The sequence below is a fragment of the Bos grunniens genome, chromosome 15, assembly GCF_055505025.1.
Source record: "Bos grunniens cultivar Pamir isolate PY7600 chromosome 15, Bosgru_T2T1.0, whole genome shotgun sequence".
NCBI classification, from domain to species: Eukaryota; Metazoa; Chordata; class Mammalia; order Artiodactyla; family Bovidae; genus Bos; species Bos grunniens.
Window position 1 is genome coordinate 19,019,844 of NC_141179.1, and position 25,237 is coordinate 19,045,080.

The 25,237-nt window shown below is 37.5% G+C and overlaps 1 protein-coding gene across 1 annotated transcript in view; it reads left to right on the forward strand.

Annotated features, from left to right (window-relative positions):
* The window catches only part of DDX10 (DEAD-box helicase 10), a 312,278-nt gene that overhangs the window by 168,155 nt on the left and 118,886 nt on the right, over positions 1-25,237 (forward strand). Inside the window, exons 15-16 of the mRNA XM_086339093.1 lie at positions 6,508-6,669; positions 20,572-20,628. Coding sequence (XP_086195219.1) covers positions 6,508-6,669; positions 20,572-20,628 — 219 coding nt within the window. The remainder of the gene's footprint in view (positions 1-6,507; positions 6,670-20,571; positions 20,629-25,237) is intronic.

The window sequence follows — 25,237 nt, forward strand, 5'->3', positions numbered from 1 at the left end:
TCAGAAGGAAGGGGACATACATATGTATACTTATGGCAAATTCATATCGATGTCTGGCAGAAACTATCAAAATATTATAAAGTAATTATCCTCCTATTAAAAATAAAATTAAGTAAATAAACTTATTTAAAAAAAGAAACAATACTTGTTTTTCTCCTTCTCTCTCACTTCACTCTGTATGATAGTCTCTGGGTCCATCTGCATCTCTGCAAATGGCACAATTTTTTTCCTTTTTATGGCTAAGTAATATTCCATTGTATGTGTATACCACATTTTCTTAATGATGGATGTTTAGGTTGCTTCCATGTCCTGACTGTTGGAAATAGTGCTGCAGTAACAATGGGGTGCATATTTCTTTATGAATGATGATTTTTCTCTGCATATATGCCCAGGAATGAGATTGCTGAGTCATGTGGTAGCTGTAGTTTTAGTTTTTTTAGGAGCCTCCATATTGCTCTCTCTAGTGGCTGTTTCTGTTTGCATTCCACCAACAGAGTAAGAGGAATCTTTTTTCTCCACACCATTGCCAGCATTTATTGTTTGTAGATTTTTTGGTGTATTTTTTAAAAAATTATTTATTTTTTAATTGAGGGATAATTGCTTTACAGAATTTTGTTGTTTTCTGTCAGACATCAACAAGAATCAGCCATAGGTACACCCATGTCCCTTCCCTCCCGAACCTCCCTGCCATCTCCCTCCCCTTCACACTCTTCTAGATTTTGTTATGGAGCCCCTGTTTGAGGTCCCTGAGTCATACAACAAACTCCCACTGGCTATCTGTTTTACATATGGTATTGTGAATTTCCATGTTACTCTCTCCATACATCTCACCCTCTCTCTCCTCCCCTCCTCCCGTGTCCATAAGTCTGTTCTCTATGTCTGTTTCTCCATTGCTGCCCTGCAAATAAATTCATCAGTAACATCTTTCTAGATTCCATACATATGCATCAGTATATGATACTTTTTTTCTCTTTCTGACTTACTTCACTCTGTATAATAGGCTCTAGGTTTGTCTTGTCTCATTAGAACTGACTCAAATGTGTTTCTTTTTATGGCTGAGTAGTATTCCATTATATATATGTAGCACAGCTTTATCCATTCATCTGTTGATGGACATCTAGGTTGCTTCAGTGTTCTAGCAATTGTAAATAGTGCTGCAGTGAACACTGGGCTACGTGTGTCCTTTTCAATTTTGGTTTCCTCAAGATATATGCTTAGTAGTGGAATTGCTGGGTCATATGGGGGTTTTATTCTGCTTGTATATTTTGGAAATTAATCCTTTGTCAGTTGTTTCCTTTGCTATTTTTTTTTATTTTATTTTATTCCTTTGCTATTATTTTCTCCCATTCTGATGGTTGTCTTTTTGCTTTGCTTATAGTTTCCTTTACTGTGCAAAAACTTTTAAGTTTAATTAGGTCCCACTTGTTTATTTTTGTTTTTATTTCTGTTACTCTAGGAGGTGGGTCATTGGGGATCTAGCTTTGATTTATGTCATCAAGTGTGCTACCTGTTTTCCTCTAAGAGTTTTATAGTTTCTAGTCTTACATTTAGGTCTTTAATCCATCTCAAGTTTATCTTTATGTATGGCATTAGGAAGTGTTCTAATTTCATTCTTTTACACATAGCTTATTTCTGAGCACCACTTACTGAAGAGGCTGTCTTTGCCCAATTGTATATTCTTACCTCTTTTGTCAAAAAAAACCAAATGTACCCATAGGTGAGTGCATTTGTCTCTGGGCTCTCCATCTTGTTCCATTGATCTATATTTCTGTCTTTGTGCCAGTACCATACTGTCTTAATGGCTGTAGCTTTGTAGTATAGTCTGAAGTCAGGAAGACTGATTCCTCCAGCTCCATTCTTCTTTCTGAAGACTGCTTTTGGTATTTGGGATCTTTTGTGTTCCATATGAATTGTGAAATTTTTTGTTCTAGTTCTCTAAAAAATGCCATTGGTAATTTGATAGGGATCACATTGAATCTGTAGATTGCATTTGGTAGTATAGTCATTTTCACAATATTGATTTTTCCTACCCAGAAACATGGAATATCTTGCCATCTGTTTATGTCATATTTGATTTCTTTCATTAATCTCTTATAATTTTCCATATACAGTTATTTTGTCTCCTTAGATAGATTTATTCTTAGATACTTTACTCTTTTTGTTGCAATGGTGAATGGGATTGATTTCTTAATTTCTCTTTCTGATTTTTCATTGTTAGCATATGGGAATGTAAATGATTTCTGTGTACGGACCTTGTATCCTATGACTGCTGAATTAACTGATTAGCTTTAGTAATTTTCTGATAGTTTCTTCTGGGTTTTCTATGTATAGTATCATGTAATCTGCAAAGAGTTAGAATTTTACTCCTTCTTTTCGGATCTGGATTCATTTCTTTCTCTTCTCTAATTGCTGTACCTAGGACTTCTAAAACTATGTTGAATAGTAGTAATGAGAGTGCACACCCTTGTCTTGTTCCTGATCTTAGAGGGAATGCTTTGTTTTTCAGCATTGAGAGTAATGTTCGTAGATTTTTTGATGATGGCCATTCTGACTGGTGTGAAGTTTTGATTTGCATTTCTCTAATAATTAGTGATGATGAGCATCTTCTCATGTGTTTGTTGTGCACCTGTATGTCTTCTTTGAAGAAGTTTCTATTTAGATCTTCTGTGCATTTTTTGATTGGGTTGTTTCAGGGTTTGTTCTGAATTTCCCAGATCCTGTTTTTATAGATAAGACTTTCTTGTCATGGGGTCCATCTCTTAACATACTCTGTGGGAACATCAGATCAGATCAGATCAGTCGCTCAGTCATGTCTGACTCTTTGCGACCCCATGAATCGCAGTACGCCAGGCCTCCCTGTCCATCACCAACTCCCAGAGTTCACTCAGACTCACGTCCATCAAGTCAGTGATGCCATCCAGCCATCTCATCCTCTCTTGTCCCCTTCTCCTCCTGCCCCCAATCCCTCCCAGCATCAGAGTCTTTTCCAATGAGTCAACTCTTCACATGAGGTGGCCAAAGTACTGGAGTTTCAGCTTTAGCATCATTCCTTCCAAAGAAATCCCAGGGCTGATCTCCTTCAGAATGGACTGGTTGGATCTCCTTGCAGTCCAAGCGACTTGCAAGAGTCTTCTCCAACACCACAGTTCAAAAGCATCAATTCTTTGGCACTCAGCCTTCTTCACAGTCCAACTCTCACATCCGTACATGACCACAGGAAAAACCATAGCCTTGACTAGACAGACCTTTGTTGGCAAAGTAATGTCTCTGCTTTTGAATATGCTATCTAGGTTGGTCGTAACTTTCCTTCCAAGGAATAAGCATCTTTGAATTTCATGGCTGCAGTCACCATCTGCAGTGATTTTGGAGCCCCCCAAAATAAAGCCTGACACTGTTTCCCCATCTATTTGCCATGAAGTGATGGGACCGGATGCCATGATCTTCGTTTTCTGAATGCTGAGCTTTAAGCCAACTTTTTCACTCTCCACTTTCACTTTCATCAAGAGGCTTTTGAGTTCCTCTTCACTTTCTGCCATAAGGGTGTTGTCATCTGCATATCTGAGGTTATTGATATTTCTCCCAGCAATCTTGATTCCAGCTTGTGCTTCTTCCAGTCCAGTGTTTCTCATGATGTGCTCTGCATATAAGTTAAATAAACAGGGTGACAATATACAGCCTTGACGTACTCCTTTTCCTATTTGGAACCAGTCTGTTGTTCCATGTCCTGTGGGAACATACAGAAGGATAATAACACAACTACTCACCACAGCTTCTTTTGCTCGACTATAGAAAGCCTCTGCTCTGTGATTCCTCAATTTTAGATGCTATACTGGTGTGTTCTTACTTACTGGCCTGCTGTGGGAAAAATTCTCTGCTTTAAAATAACCTTAAATGTATAGGTGTCTGGTTTACATTTCCTATTTACCTGGTCTTAGTGTAAATACATCCTCATAGAGTAGGGAAGGGGTTACCTCGCAGATTGCTCATGAAAATCACACATTATATAATAATATTATCTTCATTTTTTAAGAGGAAACATATTTAGAATGTCAAGTGACTCACCTTAAGTAGTGATGCTAGAGTCAGTGGTCATTGTAGCATCTTCTGAGTATTGTCTCTGTTTTGCTCTGACTGACCTATGGGTTTCCCTGTTCATTCTGATATAGTGCTCAGCATCCCATGCCCACCATGATATCATTTCCCTTGCCCTATGTTTATTTTTTCTTCATATCACTTATTATGAGACTTTGCATTCTGTAATAATTCAGTGGTTGTCTATTTCTTCCACTCTAGTGCAAATGAGGGAAGATATTTCCTCTCCAGTGGAATAAGAGAAGGTATTTCTATTCCACTGAGATGAAAAAAGTTACATGAGGGAAGGTATTTGTTGGCTCTGCTTACTACTCTGTCCTCTGCACTTAGGACAGTGCCTAACAAATAGTAAGCCCTCAGAAGAAGTGTATACCCTGGTAAAATAACAGAGCTTTTTATTCTAACTATAATGTATCACATGTCACATCAAATATTTTATCATTATTAATATAATTGCTGCCTGCATAATCTGTATGCAGTGGTGTGTGTTTACTTTTAATTCTGAATTTAGCAAAGATTTGGATGTTACTTTGGGGATGAGGTTTTGGTTTAGAAGGCCAAATTTGCACTGGTAATGTGGAGTAAAATGGTGTATAAATCATATGGAAACTAACAAAGTTGATTGCAATTAAAATTTTAAAGTTGTTGTTGAAGTTGCAGAGGAAGCCTGTAAAATTGAAATATATGAATCTCTGTGATCCAGAAAAGAGGTCAGCGCTTGAGAAACACTAAATCAGAAAATAGTTGTAGTATTGTATCATATGCTCACTGTAAGAGAGGATTAGTGCTTTTAGTGTATTGTGGTTCCTTACTGTGCTGCTAATTTAGCTGCAGAGATTATACCCATTAACTTCAGGTGGAGTGTAAATCCTTAACTGTGAAATATTTCATTGTAAATGTATTGCCAACAGGAGCATTGTATGACTGTAAGCCACAGTGAAACTTCTGATCTAAAACCCTGAAAAAAATGCTACCATTTGTTCCACCCATAGGCTTCCCTGGCTCAGTGGTAAAGAATCTGCCTGCAGTTCAGGAGACACAGGAAATTTGGATTCGATCCCTGGGTTGGGACGATCCCCTGGAGGAGGAAATGGCAACCCACTCCAGTATTCTTGCCTTGGAAATTTCATGGGCACAGGATCCTGGTGGGCTACAGTCCATGGTGTTGCAAACAGTTGGACACAACTGAGTAAACAAGAAAGGAAGGGTTCCACTTACAGAGGGATGAATTTTTTCCATTCTGATAAAGGAGAAGTCAGAGCCGTGGATGGTGTTCTTAACTGGCCCCACTCATCTCTCTCACTGCTTCTGTGACTGCTGTTGTGCTGCTCATGCTTTTGTGACCCTTGCTTCAAGTTGTGACTCCATGGTAGTCTCATCTTGAAGTATGAGATGATGGCAAGAGTGAGAGGAGGCATTAACACCTGTGATGTGTGTGCCTACAGCCCTCATTTCCTGCTGTTTGATTAGCAGTCTTTCAGAAACTGTAGCAGTTACTTAAATCCTCCTGGCAACCAGTTATGGGGTAAAATAAGAGAAATGCTTTTGTCTAAATTGTCTAGAATTTTACTCTGTTAGGCCTGGAACATGATTAGTCAAACAAAGCTTATTTTTCAAGCAATGATACAGATGTATGGAAATTAAGTAATTCATTCAGGGTTATGCACTAGGCTAGTGAAAAAGCCAAGGCATTAAGCCATGTCTCCTGACTCTCAGATCAGTGCTCTGACTTCTTTATCACCTTGTTCCTAACCACAAAATGTTTGTGTAAAATTGTGTAGATCTGAGCAGACTTATGAAATCCAGACTAACTTTCTCCTTTACGCTTAGTTTAGTTATTTCAGTTTTTATATGTGGTACCAGCTGATATGTGTTTCATCAATTTTGAGCACATAATGTATGCCAGATAATGTGTTGGGTTCTCAGGATACATGAATAAGACATATGACTACCCTCAAGAAGGTTAATGCTAGTAAGGAAAACATGAAAAGTAAAACAGCCCAGCATGCTGAAAGGTGTTAGAGGAGGTTCACTGACGTGCCATGGTGGTGGCAAGGCAGCACTCTGCTCAGCCTGGCTATTGCCCTGTGTAGATCATCTGGAGCTGAGTTAGTGGAGTGTTGCATACTACGAATGCTGAAATGATGTTGAAGCAACTACCTTACTGTCCAAATTATTTAATGAAGATTTCTTTTAATCCCACTCTTAATTTGAGTTATGGCAGCATTACTTTATCCTGACTTTACTGTGACTTGCTCACTTTTATTACAAAGCTTGTTTGACAGTTTCAGAAATATAAATTGTAAGGCAGAAAGTATGTATGTGCACCATTTCAAAGTCATTCTGCAAATGCAAGTGGCATTCTGTTGGTGTTCCTTGTCTCCTGCCTCATACTCACCTTTTTCCTCTCTGCAGTTGGTTCAGCAGTGGCCACAAGTGCAGAAATCTGTTTCCAAGGATACTGAGGAAGAGGACGACGCTGGTGGTATCAACCTAGATAAAGCAAAGGAAAGGCTTCAAGAAGAGGACAAATTTGACAAAGAAGAATATAGGAAGAAAATTAAGGCAAAGCATCGGGTAAGCTTTCTATCTTGAATGAATACTGAATGAAATTTAATATGTCCTAAATATATTTAAATGTTCATTAGATATTCTTTAATAACCAAGTTACTTTACTATTTTCTTTAGCACTTATTTTTCTGTGGCTATTTTGTTATTTTATCTAGTCTTTTTTGCTTCTGCTGGTGGAGTCTTTGTATACTACTAAGTGGTTTCTGAGAATGTCACCTAAATCTGCCTTTGGTTGAGGTGACCCAAATTACAGTGATTTTTTTTTTTTTTTAATAAAGTTCTAATTTGGAGATAATTGTAGTTGTACACTTGTTAAAAGCTGTATTTTAACAACTTGTATAACAATGTGTAGCTCTATTTCTATAACTTTGTCATTTCAAGAATATATATAAATGAAGCTATGTAGTATATAGCCTTTTAGGGTTGAGTTTTGTCACCCATCATGAATCTGTAGATTCACCTAGTTCTGTGTTTGACCCCTTTCTTTCTGTTACTGAGTAGTGTTACATGGTGTGGATGAAGCACAACGGTTTCATGTTTCACCTATTTGAGCAACATTAATATTATTTCCAGTTTGAACTTAAATCTTTCCATAAGCAATTACTTGGCAATAGATATAATTTAAATTTACTAAATTAAGAAAAAAATAAGGAAACTTTGTGAGAACGAGTGCTTCTATATAGGCATATGCCCTATTGGCCTTAAACTTGGCCTTAAGCTATTATCCTTAAAACAGAAAGGGTTACTCCATTCTGGCCTCTCATGATATTACTGTCCTTTTGGACTACCTAAAAGTGGACCTTTCACTAGATAAATGAGTCAATTAATGAACTAAACAGATTTACCTTTTTAAAGAAGTTTCTGTAGTATGCCCTTGAGACAATGAATGGTCTCAGGGTAACACAGTATCAAATGAAAGAATCACTGCTGTAATATTAAGTTCTGTATCAAAAATTTTCAAGTCGTTGGATGTGGTCATTATTAACCATATCTATATTAACCATTATTAACCATAATAATTAACCATATGATCATTATATATCCTGTGGTCAAAACGATAGGTTTTGACTCCTATTTGACCTTGTTATTATTTAATGATCCAATAAGTTGTTTTTAATAGTACAGCAGATCTTATTTCTTTAAGGTTTGATACAGCTTCACAGTAGCAGTTAATGAATACGAAATTTAGTTCTTGAAGATAGCTTTCAGGGATGAAAATGAATGGCGAGGAAAAACATTCCATAAATATGGAGAACAAACGAACCTAAAATATACAGGTTGTAGTTTGAGGGTATAACGAAGCATTTCCGTCATTGCTGCTTTTAGCACAGTACTTTAAATAGAAATTTGATGTTAATAATTTGTTGCTAAAATTTTTAATAATGCTGAGTATCAAGCAGCTTGTCAAGTTTCTGCTTAGAGTCTTCTTAAAGTATTTATCCAGCATAAGAACATTTTACCTTTATTTTTAAATTGTAGTCAGCAGTAAAAAGAAACCTGGAGAATTTACATTAAGTAAAGGCTCCCCCCACCCCCATTTGCTTCTTCCCTTTTTCTTATTTTCCCTTTCACCCCTCTTCCCAATGTGTGGAAGTTACTACTATATCTGGGTTGTGGAATATTGTTTCTGAAATATTTAGGAACTTAATTTCTCAAGTTACTGTTGTATATGTATTACACAGTGTTTGTGTGCTAGGCTCTGCCTTAGACTGGGAAGATGGAATATATAATATACTTGATGTTGGGGCTTCCCTGGTGGTCAAGTGTCTAAGACTCCACGTTCTGTGTGCAGGGGGCCTGGACTCAATCCTTGGTCAGGGAACTGGATCCACATGTTGCAACTAAAGAACCTGCATGCTGCAGTGACGATCAAAGGGCCCAAGTGCTGCAACTAAGATCCAGAGCAGCCAAATAAATAAAAATAAAAAAATAAAATATGTGGGTTCTATTCTCAGGAAGTTTATAATTAAATCATGGTTAACTTTGAACATTCAGTCACTGCATAGAAATTTTCTGTGCTCCAATTTTTTTTTTACATTAAAATTTTTGAAATGAATAATATCTTCATGTTTTCCAAAGTCAAGATGATAAAGTTAATGTTGAGAAGTCTTGCTTCTGCCCATAGCTGTCATTTTTATTCTTGCCTCCACCTCAGAGGTAAATTTTTATTAATTATTAATGTATCCGTATAGTTTATGCAAAGACTAGTAAATAGAAATGCATATTCTTATTTTCTCCCTTTGTTACATTCATACTACAGTATTCTACAGTACTGTAGATTGTTCTATACTTTTTTATTTGCAATTATTTTTGAGACTTTACATAATTTATTTTCTTTGCACCATTGTTAAAACATACCATATGACTTTAAAACTATCACTGTGACTGTCTCACAGCAAGGTTGAAGAGAGCAGTTTGGGGCAGATACAGTTGGGAGAGAAATCACGAGAACTTTACATGCTACTGCTTTTGAACCAGTTCTCTGTAACTAAAAGAGATATAAGATCTTTTAAAAACAAGTTTGTTGTTTAAAGCGAAATTTGTTGTTTTATATAAAATAAGGATGTTCTGCACAGGGTAGCCCATGGCATACTTTCTATATTGGAGACTGAAAATATTATGCAGCCTAAAAAGAGCACAAAGAAAAAACCAGAGTAATCTTCCCTTTATTCAGCTTAATGGGAATGCGACCTGGCACAAATATGATTCGTTTCTTGGTATTTTCATCGGTAAAATTATTATTTAAACAAATTTAAGTATTTGTATATTAAATTAGTGAAATTTCATGTTTTTGAACACTTAGTTTGTTTATTATAATAGCATACATAAGATACAGTGTGCTTAGTCTCTCAGTCATGTCCAACTCTTTGTGACCCCATGGACTGTAGCCCACCAGGCTCCTCTGTCCGTGGGGATTCTCTAGGCAAGAATACTGGAGTGGGTAGCCGCTTTTCCAGGGGATCTCTCTGACCCAGGGATCGAACCCAGGTGTCTTGCATTACAGGCGGATTCTTTCCCAGCTGAGCTACCGGGGAAGCCGTAAGATACAATACAGGTGCTCAAATCAGTTATGTACCAACTGACCATGGACTGGATTTCTACCCAGAATGCATATGTATTATTATTTTTTTTAATAATAGGTTTTAACATTTGGCATAATGTTTGGTGGAGAGAATGTTGTGCTATAACAAGTTGGAATACTTGCTTTGAAGTCCTAGCATTACCTAGTCCATTTGGGTCACCAGTCACCAGTTTGGATTGTACTTTCCTATTCTGAAAATTGAGGGAAAGATAGTAGGAGTTAATAACAAGTGATTAGAGAGATTCCCCTGGCTCTGTGTGTATAGGTAAGATGTGAGAATAAAATGAAAATAGAACTCCATAAAATCTGTAACATAATTCTGTAATTGATACATATTATGACACATATAATATTTTGAAAAAGTGTCAATTTTAGAAGCTTTTATGAGATTAAAAATCTTTCAGCATGTTTAAAATATTTCATGATTATATTTTTGGTTTAGAAGGGCAAGATAGTTAATATAATAAATGAATTTAGTCGTAACGATCCTTTTTGAAAGTAATTGTTTTTTCCTACTGTTTAACAGCCTGACATGATAGCTTTGAAAATGTACTCCGTTTTTGTATGTGGGTCTCAGCTGCTCATTTATTCCCACATGTTATTCCTCCATGTTATTACATCTGTCCTTGACTCATATTTTTTCATCTACCAAATTCTGAAAACTGTAATTTCTCCTATGACTCAAGTAAATATCTTTGTTGTAAAGATTTATAGCAAAAAGTAAATAAAAAGGAAGAAATAAAGATGATACAGTTTATGGCCTCACTGGGAATGGAATTCAGCTGCTCTTTTGCTGAAACTTGGCCACTCACTCTGGAGACTTCTGGAGCCCTTGTGTAACTCCTTTGGCTCACCCAGTCAGCATCTTTATTTTTCTTTATGAGTCTTCATTTTAGCCATTAAGCATCATTTTCTTCTGAGACCATTTGGGTCTTCTGCTTTCTCTGGCCTCTTGAAACTGTTTATCAGAAGTAAAATTATAGCAAAATTTATTTTTACATATAAAACCATTAGTAAATGAAGTTGTAAATACAAAAGCACTGCTTTTGCACAGAAACAATGTGTTTGCTGATAATTCAGTTAGAACTGAGAAAGATGGGCCATGAATCATACCCCTGAAAGGTTTTTTACTTAAATGGAGTGAAAATCTGCTCTGTGGTGTGTCATCATTTTTACCTCTGAAAGATAGCTTCTGTTTGGTGTGATAATATCTGTTACAATAGCTGAGAGTGGAGAGAAGCGATTCATTATGAGGTTCTCTTTCATTTCTTTGAAATTTGCTTTGAGTGCTTTATCCATTTGGATTGTGTATTTAGATGACATGTCAGAATGTAACTCTGGACTGTTTGCAGAGTTTTCTGGATTCTACTTAACTACTAGCATGAATATTACTATAACTCACCAGGGTTCTCTGTCCATAGCATTCTCTAGGCAAGAATACTGGAGTGTGTAGCCATTCCCTTCTCCAGGAAATTTTCCTGACCCAGGGATCAAACCCAGGTATCCTGCATTGCTGGCAGATTCTTTACCATCTGAGCCATCACGGAGGCTCTTTAGAAAGTTAAGAATTAAAGAGACTTCTTAGAAAATCTATTTTGTTTACTGTTTTTTACACAGAATTGAATTGGCATGGAATCCAGGTGTCTTAAACATAAATTTATCTATCAAGAAGGAGAAAGGTAGTAATCAGGTATTATAGGAATAGTAATAACAAGAACATTAAAGACAGTAGCAAGTAGCAGTTTGTTAACTGTGCCCGGCACTAAGCATTTTTATATTATATGCTAACCATTAACTTACGATATAAGTGATTTAGATTCATTTTACAGATGATAAAACTAAAACTTATAAGGGTCAAGTAAATTGTCCGAGGCCCCACAGTGTATCAGTTCAGTTCAATCACTCAGTCGTGTCCGACTCTTTGCAACCCCATGAATTGCAGCACACTAGGCCTCCCTGTCCATCACCAACTCCTGGAGTTCACTCAAACTCATGTCCATCGAGTCGGTGATGCCATCCAGCCATCTCATCCTCTGTCATCCCCTTCTCCTCCTGCCCCCAATCCCTCCCAGCATCAGAGTCTTTTCCAATGAGTCCACTCTTCACATGAGGTGGCCAAAGTATTGGAGTTTCAGCTTCAGCATCGGTCCTTCCAAAAGAACACCCAGGACTGATCTCCTTTAGAATGGACTGATTGGATCTCCTTACAGTCCAAGGGACCCTCAGGAGTCTTCTGCAACACCACAGTTCAAAAGCATCAATTCTTCAGCACTCAGCCTTCTTCACAATCCAACTCTCACATCCATACATGACCACTGGAAAAACCATAGCCTTGACTGGACAGACCTTTGTTGGCAGAGTAATGTCTCTGCTTTTGAATATGCTATCTAGGTTGGTCATAACTTTCCTTCCAAGGAGTAAGTGTCTTTGAATTTCATGGCTGCAGTCACCATCTGCAGTGATTTTGGAGCCCCCCAAAATAAAGCCTGACACTGTTTCCACTGTTTCCCCATCTATTTCCATGAAGCGATGAGACCAGATGCCGTGATCTTCATTTTCTGAATGTTGAGCTTTAAGCCAACTTTTTCATTCTCCTCTTTGACTTTCATCAAGAGGCTTTTTAGTTCCTCTTCACTTTCTGCCATAAAGGTGGTGTCATCTGCATATATGAGATTACTAATATTTCTCCTGGCAATCTTGATTCCAGCTTGCGCTTCTTCTAGCCCAGAGTTTCTCATGATGTACTCTGCATATAAGTTAAATAAGCAGGGTGACAATATATAGCCTTGACGAACTCCTTTTCCTATTTGGAATCAGTCTGTTGTTCCATGTCCAGTTCTAACTGTTGCTTCCTGACCTGCATATAGGTTTCTCAAGAGGCAGGTCACGTGGTCTGGTACTCCCATCCCTTTCAGAATTTTCCACAGTTTATTGTGATCCACGCAGTCAAAGGCTTTGGCATGGTCAATAAAGCAGAAATAGATGTTTTTTGGAACTCTTTTGCTTTTTCCATGATCCAGTGGATGTTGGTAATTTGATCTCTGGTTCCTCTGCCTTTTCTAAAACCAGCTTGAACATCTGGAAGTTCACGGTTCACGTATTGCTGAAGCCTGGCTTGGAGAATTTTGAGCATTACTTTATGAGCGTGTGAGATGAGTGCAATTGTGTGGTAGTTTGAGCATTCTTTGGCATTGCCTTTCTTTGGGATTGGAATGAAAACTGACCTTTTCCAGTCCAGTGGCCACTGCTGAGTTTTCCAAATTTGCTGGCATATTGAGTGCAGCACTTTCACAGCATCATCTTCCAGGATTTGAAATAGCTCAACTGGAATTCCATAACCTCCACTAGCTTTGTTCATAGTGATGCTTTCTAAGGCCCACTTGACTTCACATTCCAGGATGTCTGGCTCTAGGTGAGTGATCACACCATCGTGATTATCTGGGTCATGAAGATCTTTTTTGTACAGTTCTTCTGTGTATTCTTGCCACTTCTTAATATCTTCTGCTTCTGTTAGGTCCATACCATTTCTGTCCTTTATCGAGCCCATCTTCGCATGAAATGTTCCCTTGATATCTCTAATTTTCCTGAAGAGATCTCTAGTCTTTCCATTCTGTTGTTTTCCTCTATTTCTTTGCATTGATCTCTGAGGAAGGCTTTCTCATCTCTCCTTGCTGTTCTTTGGAACTCTGCATTCAGATGTTTGTCTCTTTCCTTTTCTCCTTTGCTTTTTGCTTCTCTTCTCTTCACAGCTATTTGTAAGGCCTCCCCAGACAGCCATTTGGCTTTTTTGCGTTTCTTTTCCTTGGGGATGGCCTTGATTCCTGTCTCCTGTACAATGTCATGAACATCCGCCCGTAGTTCATCAGGCACTCTATCTATCAGATCTAGTCCCTTAAATCTATTTCTCACAGCGTATAAAAGCTTGCAAATAGTAGCCTTGGCATTCTTACCAAGGTCTTTCTTTCTCTACACACTGTTTTTAACCATGTAGCTGCTACCTATTTCATACCAGTAGGCATTCTCTTACGACAGAGTAGCTCTGAGGCAATGGATCAGAAGGTAGAGGATGACAAGAAGAGAGGAGGATTTTGAAGAAGGAATGACAAGTGATAGAAATTGTTCATATTTCAAGACCAAGATCATTGGTCTCAAAAAAATTTAGAAAAAAATAAGCATTGTGGTTAGTAGTTTAGTTTAGGACTGCATACTAACATCATATCGTAAATGTCATCATGGGGCGACATGTATCCAGTACTTAATTCTCAAACTGACTTAATGAGTAATAAAGCTTATTTATAGGGGAGGAACCGAGATTCTCTTCTTATTCAACCATATTCTTCAGTTCCCTTATTACCACCATTATGACCAGATTTATTATAAAAGGGATCTGGCCTAATACTGTTGAACCTTTGTATATAATTTAGAGATGTCTACCTGGGAGGTTTCTCTTCTTATTCTCATGAGCTTGTAGCATCTCATGATATTCATTTCATTATCTGGGTACTTGGGCTGTTTTTCATATCCAGCCTCCAAAATGAAATAAATACTCAAGATTTTATAGGGTTTATCAACTTTGTGGCAAGTCTTTGACCTGCTTATTATCTCTATTTTCATCAAGTTCTTTGTTTTATGGATTCTTAAAACACCACCATGTAGTGAGGTGGGGTGGTTATAGATGGATGGTCAGTTTAGCTGTAGAGGTTGAGGAGCGGGGGCAGAGTTTGGTGCTAATGGAAGATCATTTCATAGACTACAGAGATGAGTAGTGGGAGCTTCCTACAGGAAGCTAGGCTGTGTCTGTTTCTCCCATCCCTGTATACCCGGAGCTCACGACAGAGCCTGGAACATAGTAGTTCAGGAAATATTTGAAGGAACTGATTAGTGAATCAGTGTTTCTGTGTAAATTTATTTTTCTCCCTGTCTTCATAGCTGTATTGTAGTTGTTATAGATTTAAATGTGGAAGACCAGTTTTTTATGTTGTTTGGATGAAACTCTGTAGAATAGGTAACAGATCAGAGAACCTTGCTGTGTTCTTAGTTCTGGGGAGGGATTTAGAATCACTGGGGTTTTATTCTTGGAGGGAAGGGCGTACCTTCAGGCCAAAGATTATTGTATTGTAATAATTCTTTTTATTCACTTTTGTTGAGCCACTTTTCTTCTCTGAGAAAAGAAGTTCCTGTAATAATGAAATGAGGATCGATGTCGCCTGCTTTTTTATTTGACAACTGGGAGCTCCATTCTTAACTGACTTAGTTGCCTGAGATTCATTAAAATAGGTTATACACTTCCACCACCTCCTGAGAAACAGGGGTCTCCAAATCTACAGATTTCCAAGCACCATGGAATGAAAGTGGTTTAAATGTATAGTCCTGGCTACTATTGAAATTCATATTTCATGGTGCTCTCTTTTCTGGAAGCTGAGGACCTGTACTTTATGAGAAGCCAAAAGACATGTAGTAATGTCTATAAAGAAGTATTTTGTACCTTGAAATGTAATTTTTCATGTTTTTTTTTTGTCTCCTGGGAATTTGATTTTTATTATTGAATTTCATGACCTTCTTATCATTTGTAGCATGGCAGAATTAAAGGTAAAATTGTGCCTTCTTTTTGTTAGCATAAAATGCCTTTTGGTACCAATCCTAAAAATGAAATAGGAAAAGGAAAGATTTAAAATATTTCAACCACATAAATATGTGTGTTTGGGGTTGGGGGTTGAGGAACCTCAGTTACTGAATCTAATAAAATTCAATTATATTTTCCCCCTAATCATCGTAATCCAACCTTTTATTTTTGTCTTGTCATTTATAGCATCTATGATTCATATACTCATTTTTTTTAAAAAGGAACTTTTTTCCCTCTCTTAGCAAAAGAAAAATTTGTAGTTTTTTTCCTATATTAATTTCCCAAATTTTGGATTGCCGTAACTCTACTTTCTGTTCTCTGTTTAAAGACGGATGTTTACTCTTGCCTCTTTTCAGGTGGAGTGCTAATATAGCTTTTTAAGATAACAAAGAGAAGTTTTCTAATTTCCTTTTTGTGTCACCCAATATTAAAAGTTTGTTCTTTTCATTATACTTTATTTTCATGTCCTGGTCATGATCATTTCATATTTTAAAGGTTTTCAATATCCCTCATCCACCTGAGACTTGTGGCAGAAATCTTAAAAGGAATACTTATTCTACTCACATGCTCATGTGATCTGTGATAGCCAATTTAAATTTTGAAATTTAAAGAATTCTTCATTGCCTGTAATGAATTAATACTGCAGTTCAGTGGAAATTTGTTAATATGCTTTTTCCTGCTATGATTACAGTGACTAGATGGAAAACCCCAAAGAGAGATTGTGTTTACTTGTTTAGAGAGAGTTTTTCTGATGTGACCATATTGAGGTTATTCTTTGGAACTTTGAAGTGCCATTTTTTGATGCTCTGGTGTGTTGGGAGAAGGTCAGTTACTGAGTAATTACAATAGCAATTTGTGTGACTGTTAAAAGTGTTTAATTATCTGTTTCTCTGCACAGGAAACAGGCAAAAATTAAATAATGTATTGGGTTGGCCAAAAAGTTCCTTCTGTTCTTAAGTGAGGTTTAAGGACACATTTTTCATTTTTACCAAGAACTTTATTGAACAATGTAGTCACCATTTTGTTCCACTACCTTCTACCATTTTTCACACAACTTCATAATTCTGTCTTCTCAAAACTTTTTATATTTTTGAGCAAAGAACTATTCTATGTGCCTTTACAGTCTTAGAGGGAATTGAAATTTTTTCCATTAGAATTTTGTACAGACCGAAATAAATGGAAGTCGGAAGGTGCAGTGTGTGATGAATATCGTGAATGAATCAGAACTTCCCAAGCAAGCTGTATAAGTTTTTGCCTGGTCATCAAAGAAACATCTTGCATTATCCTGATGGAAGGTTATGCATTTTGTGTTGACTAATTCCAGACACTTTTCATCAAGTGCTTCTTCCGTTAGTCCAATTGGGAGTAGTACTTGTTGGAATTAACTGTTCGGTTTTCCAGAAGGAGCTCATAATAGAGGACTCCCTTCCAATCCCACCATATACACAGCATCACCTTCTTTGGATGAAGACTGACTATCCTTTGGTGTGGCTGGTGGTGGTTCATTTCGTTTGCCCCATGGTCTTTTTCGTTCCACGTGATTGTACGGTATCCACTTCTCATCAGCTGTCACAATTTATTTTAAAAATGGAACTTTTTTATTACGTTTAAATATAAAATCACATGTGGAAATACGGTCTAAATGATTTTTTTCACTTATGTGGAACCCAAACATCAAAGTGATTAACATAACCAAGCTGGTACAAATTATTTTCAGCATTTAGTTTGGATATTTTGAGTATGTCAGGTATCTCCCTTGTAATAATAATGTTGAGTGTTCTCAATGCTTTGATATGATTGCCATCAACTTTAAGTGGTCTGCCCAACTGTAGATATTATCTAGTAAGAAATCTGTAGCACAAAACTTCATAAACCACTCTTGACATGTTTGATCAGTCATAGCATCTTCTCTATCCACTGTACAAATCTTTCTTTGCATTCCATTTACATTTTTACCTTTCTTAAAATGATGAGGAATCATATGCTGAATGAAAATATTGCTTGCTTTCTTCCATCTTCAATATTAAAATGACTACTCACCAGTTTTGGTGAGTTTTTTTTAATAAATGCATGCTGATATGACAGCTATCACAATTCAGTCTAAAAAAATTGTTTCGAGTGAAGTTAAACACAACTAAGCGCTACTTGAGCCATCTTATGGGAAAAAACGTTGGCTGTTGACTAACCCAATACATGAAATGCTATCAGCAAACGAATCCTGTTAGAATGAAAGACCCATACAGTTGTTGTTGTTTAGTTGCTAAGTTGCACCCAACTCTTTTGCAGCCCCATGGACTGTAGTCTGCCAGGCTCTTCTCTTCATGGGGTTTCCCAGGCAAGAATACTGGAGTGGGTTTCCATTTCCTCTTTGAGGGGATCTTCCTAACCCAAGGATCAAACCTTTGTCTCCTACGTTGGCAGGCTGGTTCTTTACCACTGAGCCAGGGAAGCCTACCCATGCAGTATGTATGTGTGAGTCACTCAGTCATGTCTGACACTTTGTGATCCTATGGACTGTAGCTTGTCAGGCTCCTCTGTCCATGGGATTCTCCAGGCAAGAATACTGGTGTGGGTTGCTATTCCCTTCTCCAGGGTATCTTCTCAACCAGGGATTGAACCCAGGTCTCTGGCATTGCAGGCAGATTCTTTACCATCTGAACCTCCAGGGAAGCTTATACAGTAGCAGACCACTGTTAATAATAAAAGGAAACGTAACATTTGGCTAAAGCATGTTGTTAAGCTAAAAACTATTCATATCGTTTTTGTTGTTTTGTTCAGTCACCATGTCTGACTCTTTCTGACCCCATGAACTGCAGCATCCCAGGCTTCTCTGTTCTTCACTATCTCCGGGTTTGCTTAAATCATGTCCATTGAGTCATTGATGCAGTCCAGCCATCTCATCCTCTGTTTCCCCCTTCTCTTGCCCTCAGTCTTTCCCAGCATCAGAGTTTTTTTCCAGTGAGTTGGCCCTTTACATCAGGTGGCCAAAATATTGCAGCTTCAACAACAGTGCTTCCAGTGAATATTCAGGGTTGATTTTCTTTAGGATTGACTGCTTTGTTCTTGCTGTCACAGGGACTCTCGAGTCTTTTCCAGCACTTAGTTCGAAAACATCAGTTCTTCTGTGCTCAGTCTTCTTTACGGTCCAACTCTTAACATCCATACATGACTACTGGGAAACCTGTAGCTTTGACTATACAGACTTTTGTCGGCAAAGTGACATCTCTGCTTTTTAATATGTTGTCTAGATTTGTCATAACTTTTCTTCCAAGGAGCAAGTGCCTTTGAATTTCATGGCTGCAGTCACCATCCACAGTGCTTTTGGAGCCCAGGAAAATGAAATCTGTCACTGCTTCCATTTTTCCCTTTTCTATTTGCCATGAAGTTATGGGGCCGGATGTCATGATCGTTTTTTTCAGTGTTGAATTTTAAACCAGCCTTTTCACTTTCATAAAGAGACTCTTCAGTTCCTCCTCACTTTTCTGCCATTAGAGTGGTATCCTGTGCAATGCAGGAGATGTGGGTTCGATCCCTGAGTCGGGAAGATCCTCTGGAGGAGAGCATGGCAACCCGCTCCAGTATTCTTGTCCAGAAAATCCCATTGACAGAGGAGCCTGGTGGGCTATGGTCCATGGGGTCGTAAAGACTGACACATGACAGAAGCAACTGAACACTACTGCTTCTCTCACTTTACTAAGCTCTTTAACAATGAACAGATTTGTTGATTTCTTCATCTTTTCTTCTGACCTTGATCCTGGAACTTGCAGATAATCTTTAGAGTATTTCCGTGTATAACTGCACGTTGTTTAAGTTTTCCCTGCCCTTTTAGTTGTATGTTTTATTTGGAAGTCAAAGTAATAGCCATTTTCTCCAAAACTAGTGTAAAAAAGAATAATAATCTCAGAAAAGAATAACTTAGCATCAAGATTTATTTAGTGGGTATGACACATGAACAATTGCCATTTGAATTTGAATTTTTGTTAGTTTCACTTAGAATTTATCTTTCCTGCTGTGTGGTCTGAAGCTATGAAAACTCAATCTGCAAGTTCTGTGGGCTTTCCTCCTCTTTGCATTAATTAGATCTAACCTGCTTTGAAACTTTTTAATAAAAAAGAGTCTGTAAACCTAGGTGGGGTGTATAGTGTGGATTGTAGCAATTTCCTGCCCTTCTCAATGCTGTGAGCTGTAGAGCAACCTCAAGTCTGTCTCTCAAGTGTGTATTATACTTGGTTCTTGAATCTGCAGAAAGCCATGTGTAAAGAATACTGACAATGATAGATTGTCCGGACTGAAAAAACTTGTTAATTCTCACAATAGTGAATGTTTAATGTAAGAGGCAATCATGATTGCAGTTTCATATTACTTCATGAAAAAATTATTTGCTGTTTGCTCACTGTTTACATTGATCTGGTAGTTGATTGTATTTGAAATACATTTATATATTGTTAGCTATGATTTTGGATTGAGACTAGCATTTATATTGTTTTACCACTATTTTTTGAAGAAGAAAAGAGGCATTCTATTTAAAACAAATTTTTTTTCAACTTTAGCTTCATTTTGTTGTTTTGAATTTTATTATTATACATATCTGTTATTCTTATTTTGAAAATGTTGGTACTGCATTTTCTGCCTGTTTTATGAGCATTGGGAAACTAATGGGGAAATTATAAAGCAATGAGAAAAAGTGCTTAAAAGAATAATATTCTGTTCTTCTTTTGAGAAAAATACTGCCACTTTTCTAAGAACCCCAAGGATGAGAGTTTTACATCTTTTATAAATTCTACTCTTAGAGGAGAAGGGAAATAGTCTTTACTACATGTCTTCCTTTTTATTTTAATAGCCAACATTGTGAACCTGTCATATGTCAGACATTGTGCTAGGCATTTGTGTTATTTTATGTAATTCTTATACCAATTTTATGAAATGTGTGCTTCTGTTATCTCCTTGTTTGGGTGAGAAAATGAGAGTAAGTTGCCTAAAACTGTACAGCTAATAAGTGAACTGTGATTTGATTACATATTTGGCACATCTTTAATGATTATGAAAACTGACACCAATCTTACAGTAGACACTTAATAAATATCTATGGAAAGGTAAATGTGCCTTATCCGGTTGGCTTAAGAAGAATTGTTATGAATGTGTAGTGAGATTTACACTTACTAGATAAGTTTACAGGTGGCTAATTTTCCCTCTCTTCTTGTAGGAAAAAAGACTGAAAGAAAGGGAAGCCAGAAGAGAAGCCAGTAAGAGACAAGCAAAGGTAAGGGCTTATATTTTAATGAGAAAAATGTTTGTAGCATTGAATGGAATTTAAATACTCTTCTTTTCCATATGCATTGTATATTTATTTATACATCATGACATTTGAATTGGATTTAACTCTGTGTATGTATGTCATTTGCTTTCTCTTATTTGTTTGTTTCTTCTGTGGTATAGAGTGAAGAAATGAGATAGTTTGTTTATAGGGCTTCATCTTCCTACTTTCACCATCTTATTCTGTTTTGTGCATACTAAGTATAGGAAATGGTTGACTGTGGGTCAGACCTGATAGGATTTTATTGTATCTCATCTTCAGAGTAAGGAGGCAGCCTATGCGAACCCAACTTGATAACAGACAACCCTGAAAGCATCGGTTTTTTCAGCTCCTAGAACCTAAGGGAAATCACTCTGTGTCTCCCACCTTCACTAAATTCTGTAAACAAAAATTTTAGCAGCTGTGTACGTACAGTTTCTTTCAAATATGTGTACAATTATAAACACTGTCATCTATGTGCAGCTGTAATTTTTATCTGGTATGTTTGACACCATGGAAAATTCAGCCTCTGCATTCTGAGGACATGTAATAGAAATGATTCCCACAAACCAGGGCACAGAAATGCATGTCATTTCTCATGCTGTATCTCACTGTGCTTTGCCTGACTGGCCGTGATTTCTTCTTAGCAGTTAGCAAAGATCCGACTCCCTTGAGTAAACCCATCATGTTCTTTGTCATTTTTTCCATGCACTTAGAGAACAAGTCGGAGATGATAACTCATGCTATAGTTCTAAAGTGGGAAGCAATTACTCTTCAGTATAAGATGAAAAGACTGCTTACATTCAGTATTAAATATCACTCCGTCTTCAAAGGTGCCCGAAAACGAGAACTACCGTGTGCATGCACCCTGACTTGCTAAATCAGGTGGTGGAGTCTGCATTTGCATTTGAAATGCAGATGTGAACAGTCATGGCATAGAAATGAGATCTCAGGAACTATAGTGGGAAAAATTTAAATTTAAGAAGAAAATCTTAAATCTAATGAAAGCATTTGATTTTTATGAATATTGCATGTTCAGCATAAAGATAAACCATTTTATGTTACTAAAAAGCTCCTATTTCTTTCTGTGAATGAAATTATAAAATGAAAGGTATAATCTGGAGCCAAAAGAAAGGCCTGTCACTGTATTTGCTTTGTGTGTATTGGTGCATATTTATATATATTACTAAATATGGTTTATTTTCTGTACTTGTTGATACTGTATGCTTCATCTTTCATAGTGGTTTAAACTGTAAGAAAGAAATTGCCCTCACCCTTGAGCCTGCCTCTTGTGCTGCTTCTCTTTCCCTACAAGTTGCTGTATATATTTTGTTTTGATACATTGCCAGCTGGGAAATGAAAAGCAGTAAAGGCCTTCAGAGTTAGATTTTGCCACTGGGATCGACCTCTAAAGTGAACTCCTCAAGCCAAGCCCACCCCTCTGCTCTGCACCCCTTCCCATGTTTGTCATGTGTTTGTTTCCCGATGTGTGAGAAAGGAGGAGGACTTCTTGTCAAAAGGTTGTTTCATTTATGTACAAGCCCTAAGGGCTGTATTGAAAACAAAGAATAGAACAACTGACTTGTCTTTGTTGCACAGCCAGGAGCTTTCAATAGAGACTGTGTTTTAGTATTGTTCTGAGTAGTCAAGCTGCCTGCATTTCATAGCCTTGTGTGAGTGCTCAGAGACAGCAGCCCCTTTAGAAGAGTGATGTTAGCAGAGAGATGAGAGGACAGGTTGTAGCCAGGACTCACATTCCTCAGGACACCAGGGACGACAGCAGTGACAGATTCAGGCTGACTCACGGAGGCCAAGGAGTTAGCTCGGGTTACCCTGTATGTGGAGAAGGCAGTGGCACCCCACTCCAGTACTCTTGCCTGGAAAATCCCATGGACAGAGGAACCTGTTAGGCTGCGATCCATGGCGTTGCTAAGAGTCGGACACGACTGAGCAACTTCACTTTCACTTTTCACTTTCATGCATTGGAGAAGCAGATGGCAACCCACTCCAGTGTTGTTGCCTGGAGAATCCCAGGGACGGGGGAGCCTGGTGGGCTGCCGTCTGTGGGGTCGCACAGAGTCGGACACAACTGAAGTGACTTAGCATACCCTGTATGTACCCAGCTTCTTTTCAAATGAAAGTTACAGAAGTTGGAGGCTCTGGAGCTTTCCAGGTGCCCCTTTGGAAACAGACCTAGAAGATGTTGGAGGGACTCTGTAAAGAAGTGATTGCCCAAGGTTCTATGATAGATATCTAAGAATAAATGTATGAGCTGGATTATGGGTTTTCCAATCGTGTGTGTGTGTGTGTGTGTGTGTGTGTGTATGCGCATGCGCATGCGTGCAAACATGCTTTAAGTGATGGATGTGGCTGAAGTTTCAGAGTAAATTTTATCTTCTTTTTAATATGGTTAAATGTTGTGTGACTTGAGGCTGTTGCCTTCTGAGGCCTTCTGGTCAGCTTCAGTGCAGAGCATCCTTCAGTCACTGAATCTATATCTAAAGGATACCTTAGTGGTAAAAGAAAGTGGTGACTTACTATACCACCAGAGGTGTAGTCTTACCCATTTATAGCTATTTTAAGAAGTCAATGCATAGAAACAGAAGTGTGAGAAAGGAAGACTTCCAGAGCTGTTTCCTACCTTGTTTTGTGCTTCATTTAGCGAACCTCATGTTACAGGAGAGGAATACAGAAGACAGTGTAGTTACTTTAGCAATTGGAAAAATGTATTAGAATAAAAGTTGATAGAATTATCTTTATTACCCAGAAAAGAGAAAGTTTGATGATACTGTGAGTTTATAATTTTATAAATGATGCTTGGTGGTGTCTTTTTCCCAACAAAGTAAGTATTCTGAAGAAAAATTGCTTTGAAGTTAGAATGTAGTAAAATAAAGTTGGAATGGACTTCCCAGAAAGCTGATTCAACTTTTTGCTAACAGATATGTCTAAGATCTGCCTAAAATACGTTATACGCAGTGCCAGGAGTTAGAGAGAAATATGAAGTTGAAACTTCTAAGAAAGTTTTCGGGGTACCCAATGTCTAGTGATTTGAGAGATAGAGGTCTTTGGATATTTAAACTTTCTTTAGCAGAGAAATATTTGAACTATTAAAGAATATTTAACTTTTACTTTAGCTAACGGAATATTGTATGTTCTTATAAGTTAGAAATTTTAAACTGGCACCAGAAAAAGTAGTTGGAGCAATAATGAATAGACCACATTGCTTTTTGGATTCAAGGTGGTTACATAATCCTAGAAATACAGCTTTACCTCATTATCCAGCTAGATGTCCTCGTGTTACTTTGATGGTCTCAAGTGTTTGTACCAACCTCTGGGTGGCTTGATGAAACTGAATACTGAGTATGAAGGAGCAAAGAGTAGGAAACAGTTTAGTTTCCTGAAAGTTAAGCATTGCTTGGACTATATTATTGATGGTGCTTATAGTTCTTATTTTTAGGTATGGGGGAAATTATATGAAAACAATGTTTAAAATGATGTTGTACATTTTGAGGTTGAATTGTATAGCCACCATAAATTTTAACTTTATTTTCTCCTTGTTTTATTTAATTGCTTTAAGGCACTTTATTAATGTACTTATACAATAGTAAAATACTTTCTTGGATACCTAAAGTGGTTTTGGTTAATTCTTTCACAATAGGAGTAGAAGAAGTTGTATAATTTTAGAACTTGAATATCCTTGAGAGATATTCTGGAGGTGTTTCCTAAAACTGGTTTATAATATCTTTTTCTCCAGCCAGCAGTAGTTTCATGAAGCAAACCTAAATTTATTTATTTTGATATTATGTTCTTTCAAAATCTTTTTGAACTTTTCCTGTCCATGAAATGTATGAATGTGAAACATCCACTCATCTATTCCAGCGATTTTAAATAGTACAGTGAATAGCCTAGGGGTTCTGCTGAGGTATCCCCCAGGACACAGGAGGGTTATTTGGGCAGAACTCCAGGCTTCCATTTTGTCTTCATTCAGAGAGGCCCTGTTATATTCTCTGTGTGTACGGAAGCTTCCAGGGAAACTTTTGTTTGAGATAGTGCTTCTACTTAAATACATAAATCCATACATACATGTTGTTTTTTAAGAATCCAGGGACTTTCCTGGTGGCCCAGTAGCTCAGACTGTCTTCGCAGTGCAGGGGGCCCAGGTCTGACCCCTGGTCAGGGAACTAGATCCCACATGCTGCAACTGAATATCCCACTTGCCGCACCCAAAGATCCCATGTGCTGCAGTGAAGATTGAAGGTCCCCCATGCCACAAATAAAACCTGGCACAGCCAAATAAGTAAATATTAAAAGAAAAAAAAAGTACTCAAATAAAGCTAAAAACAAGTAAATGACTTAACATCGTCCCTGGCTTCTTTGATGGCAGAACTGCTGTGTGTACTCAGGCTCCCTGAGTCCTCATTTCCAGTTATTCTTACTGCCTCATACTGTTTTTGTATGCTACTTTATACCTCTTGTACTTCTGTTTTTTTTTTTTTTTCTTTAAAAACAAACCAGATCTGTGGTACGTAGGCTAACAACTAATCATAGAGAATTACTAATAACAGATACCTTGAGT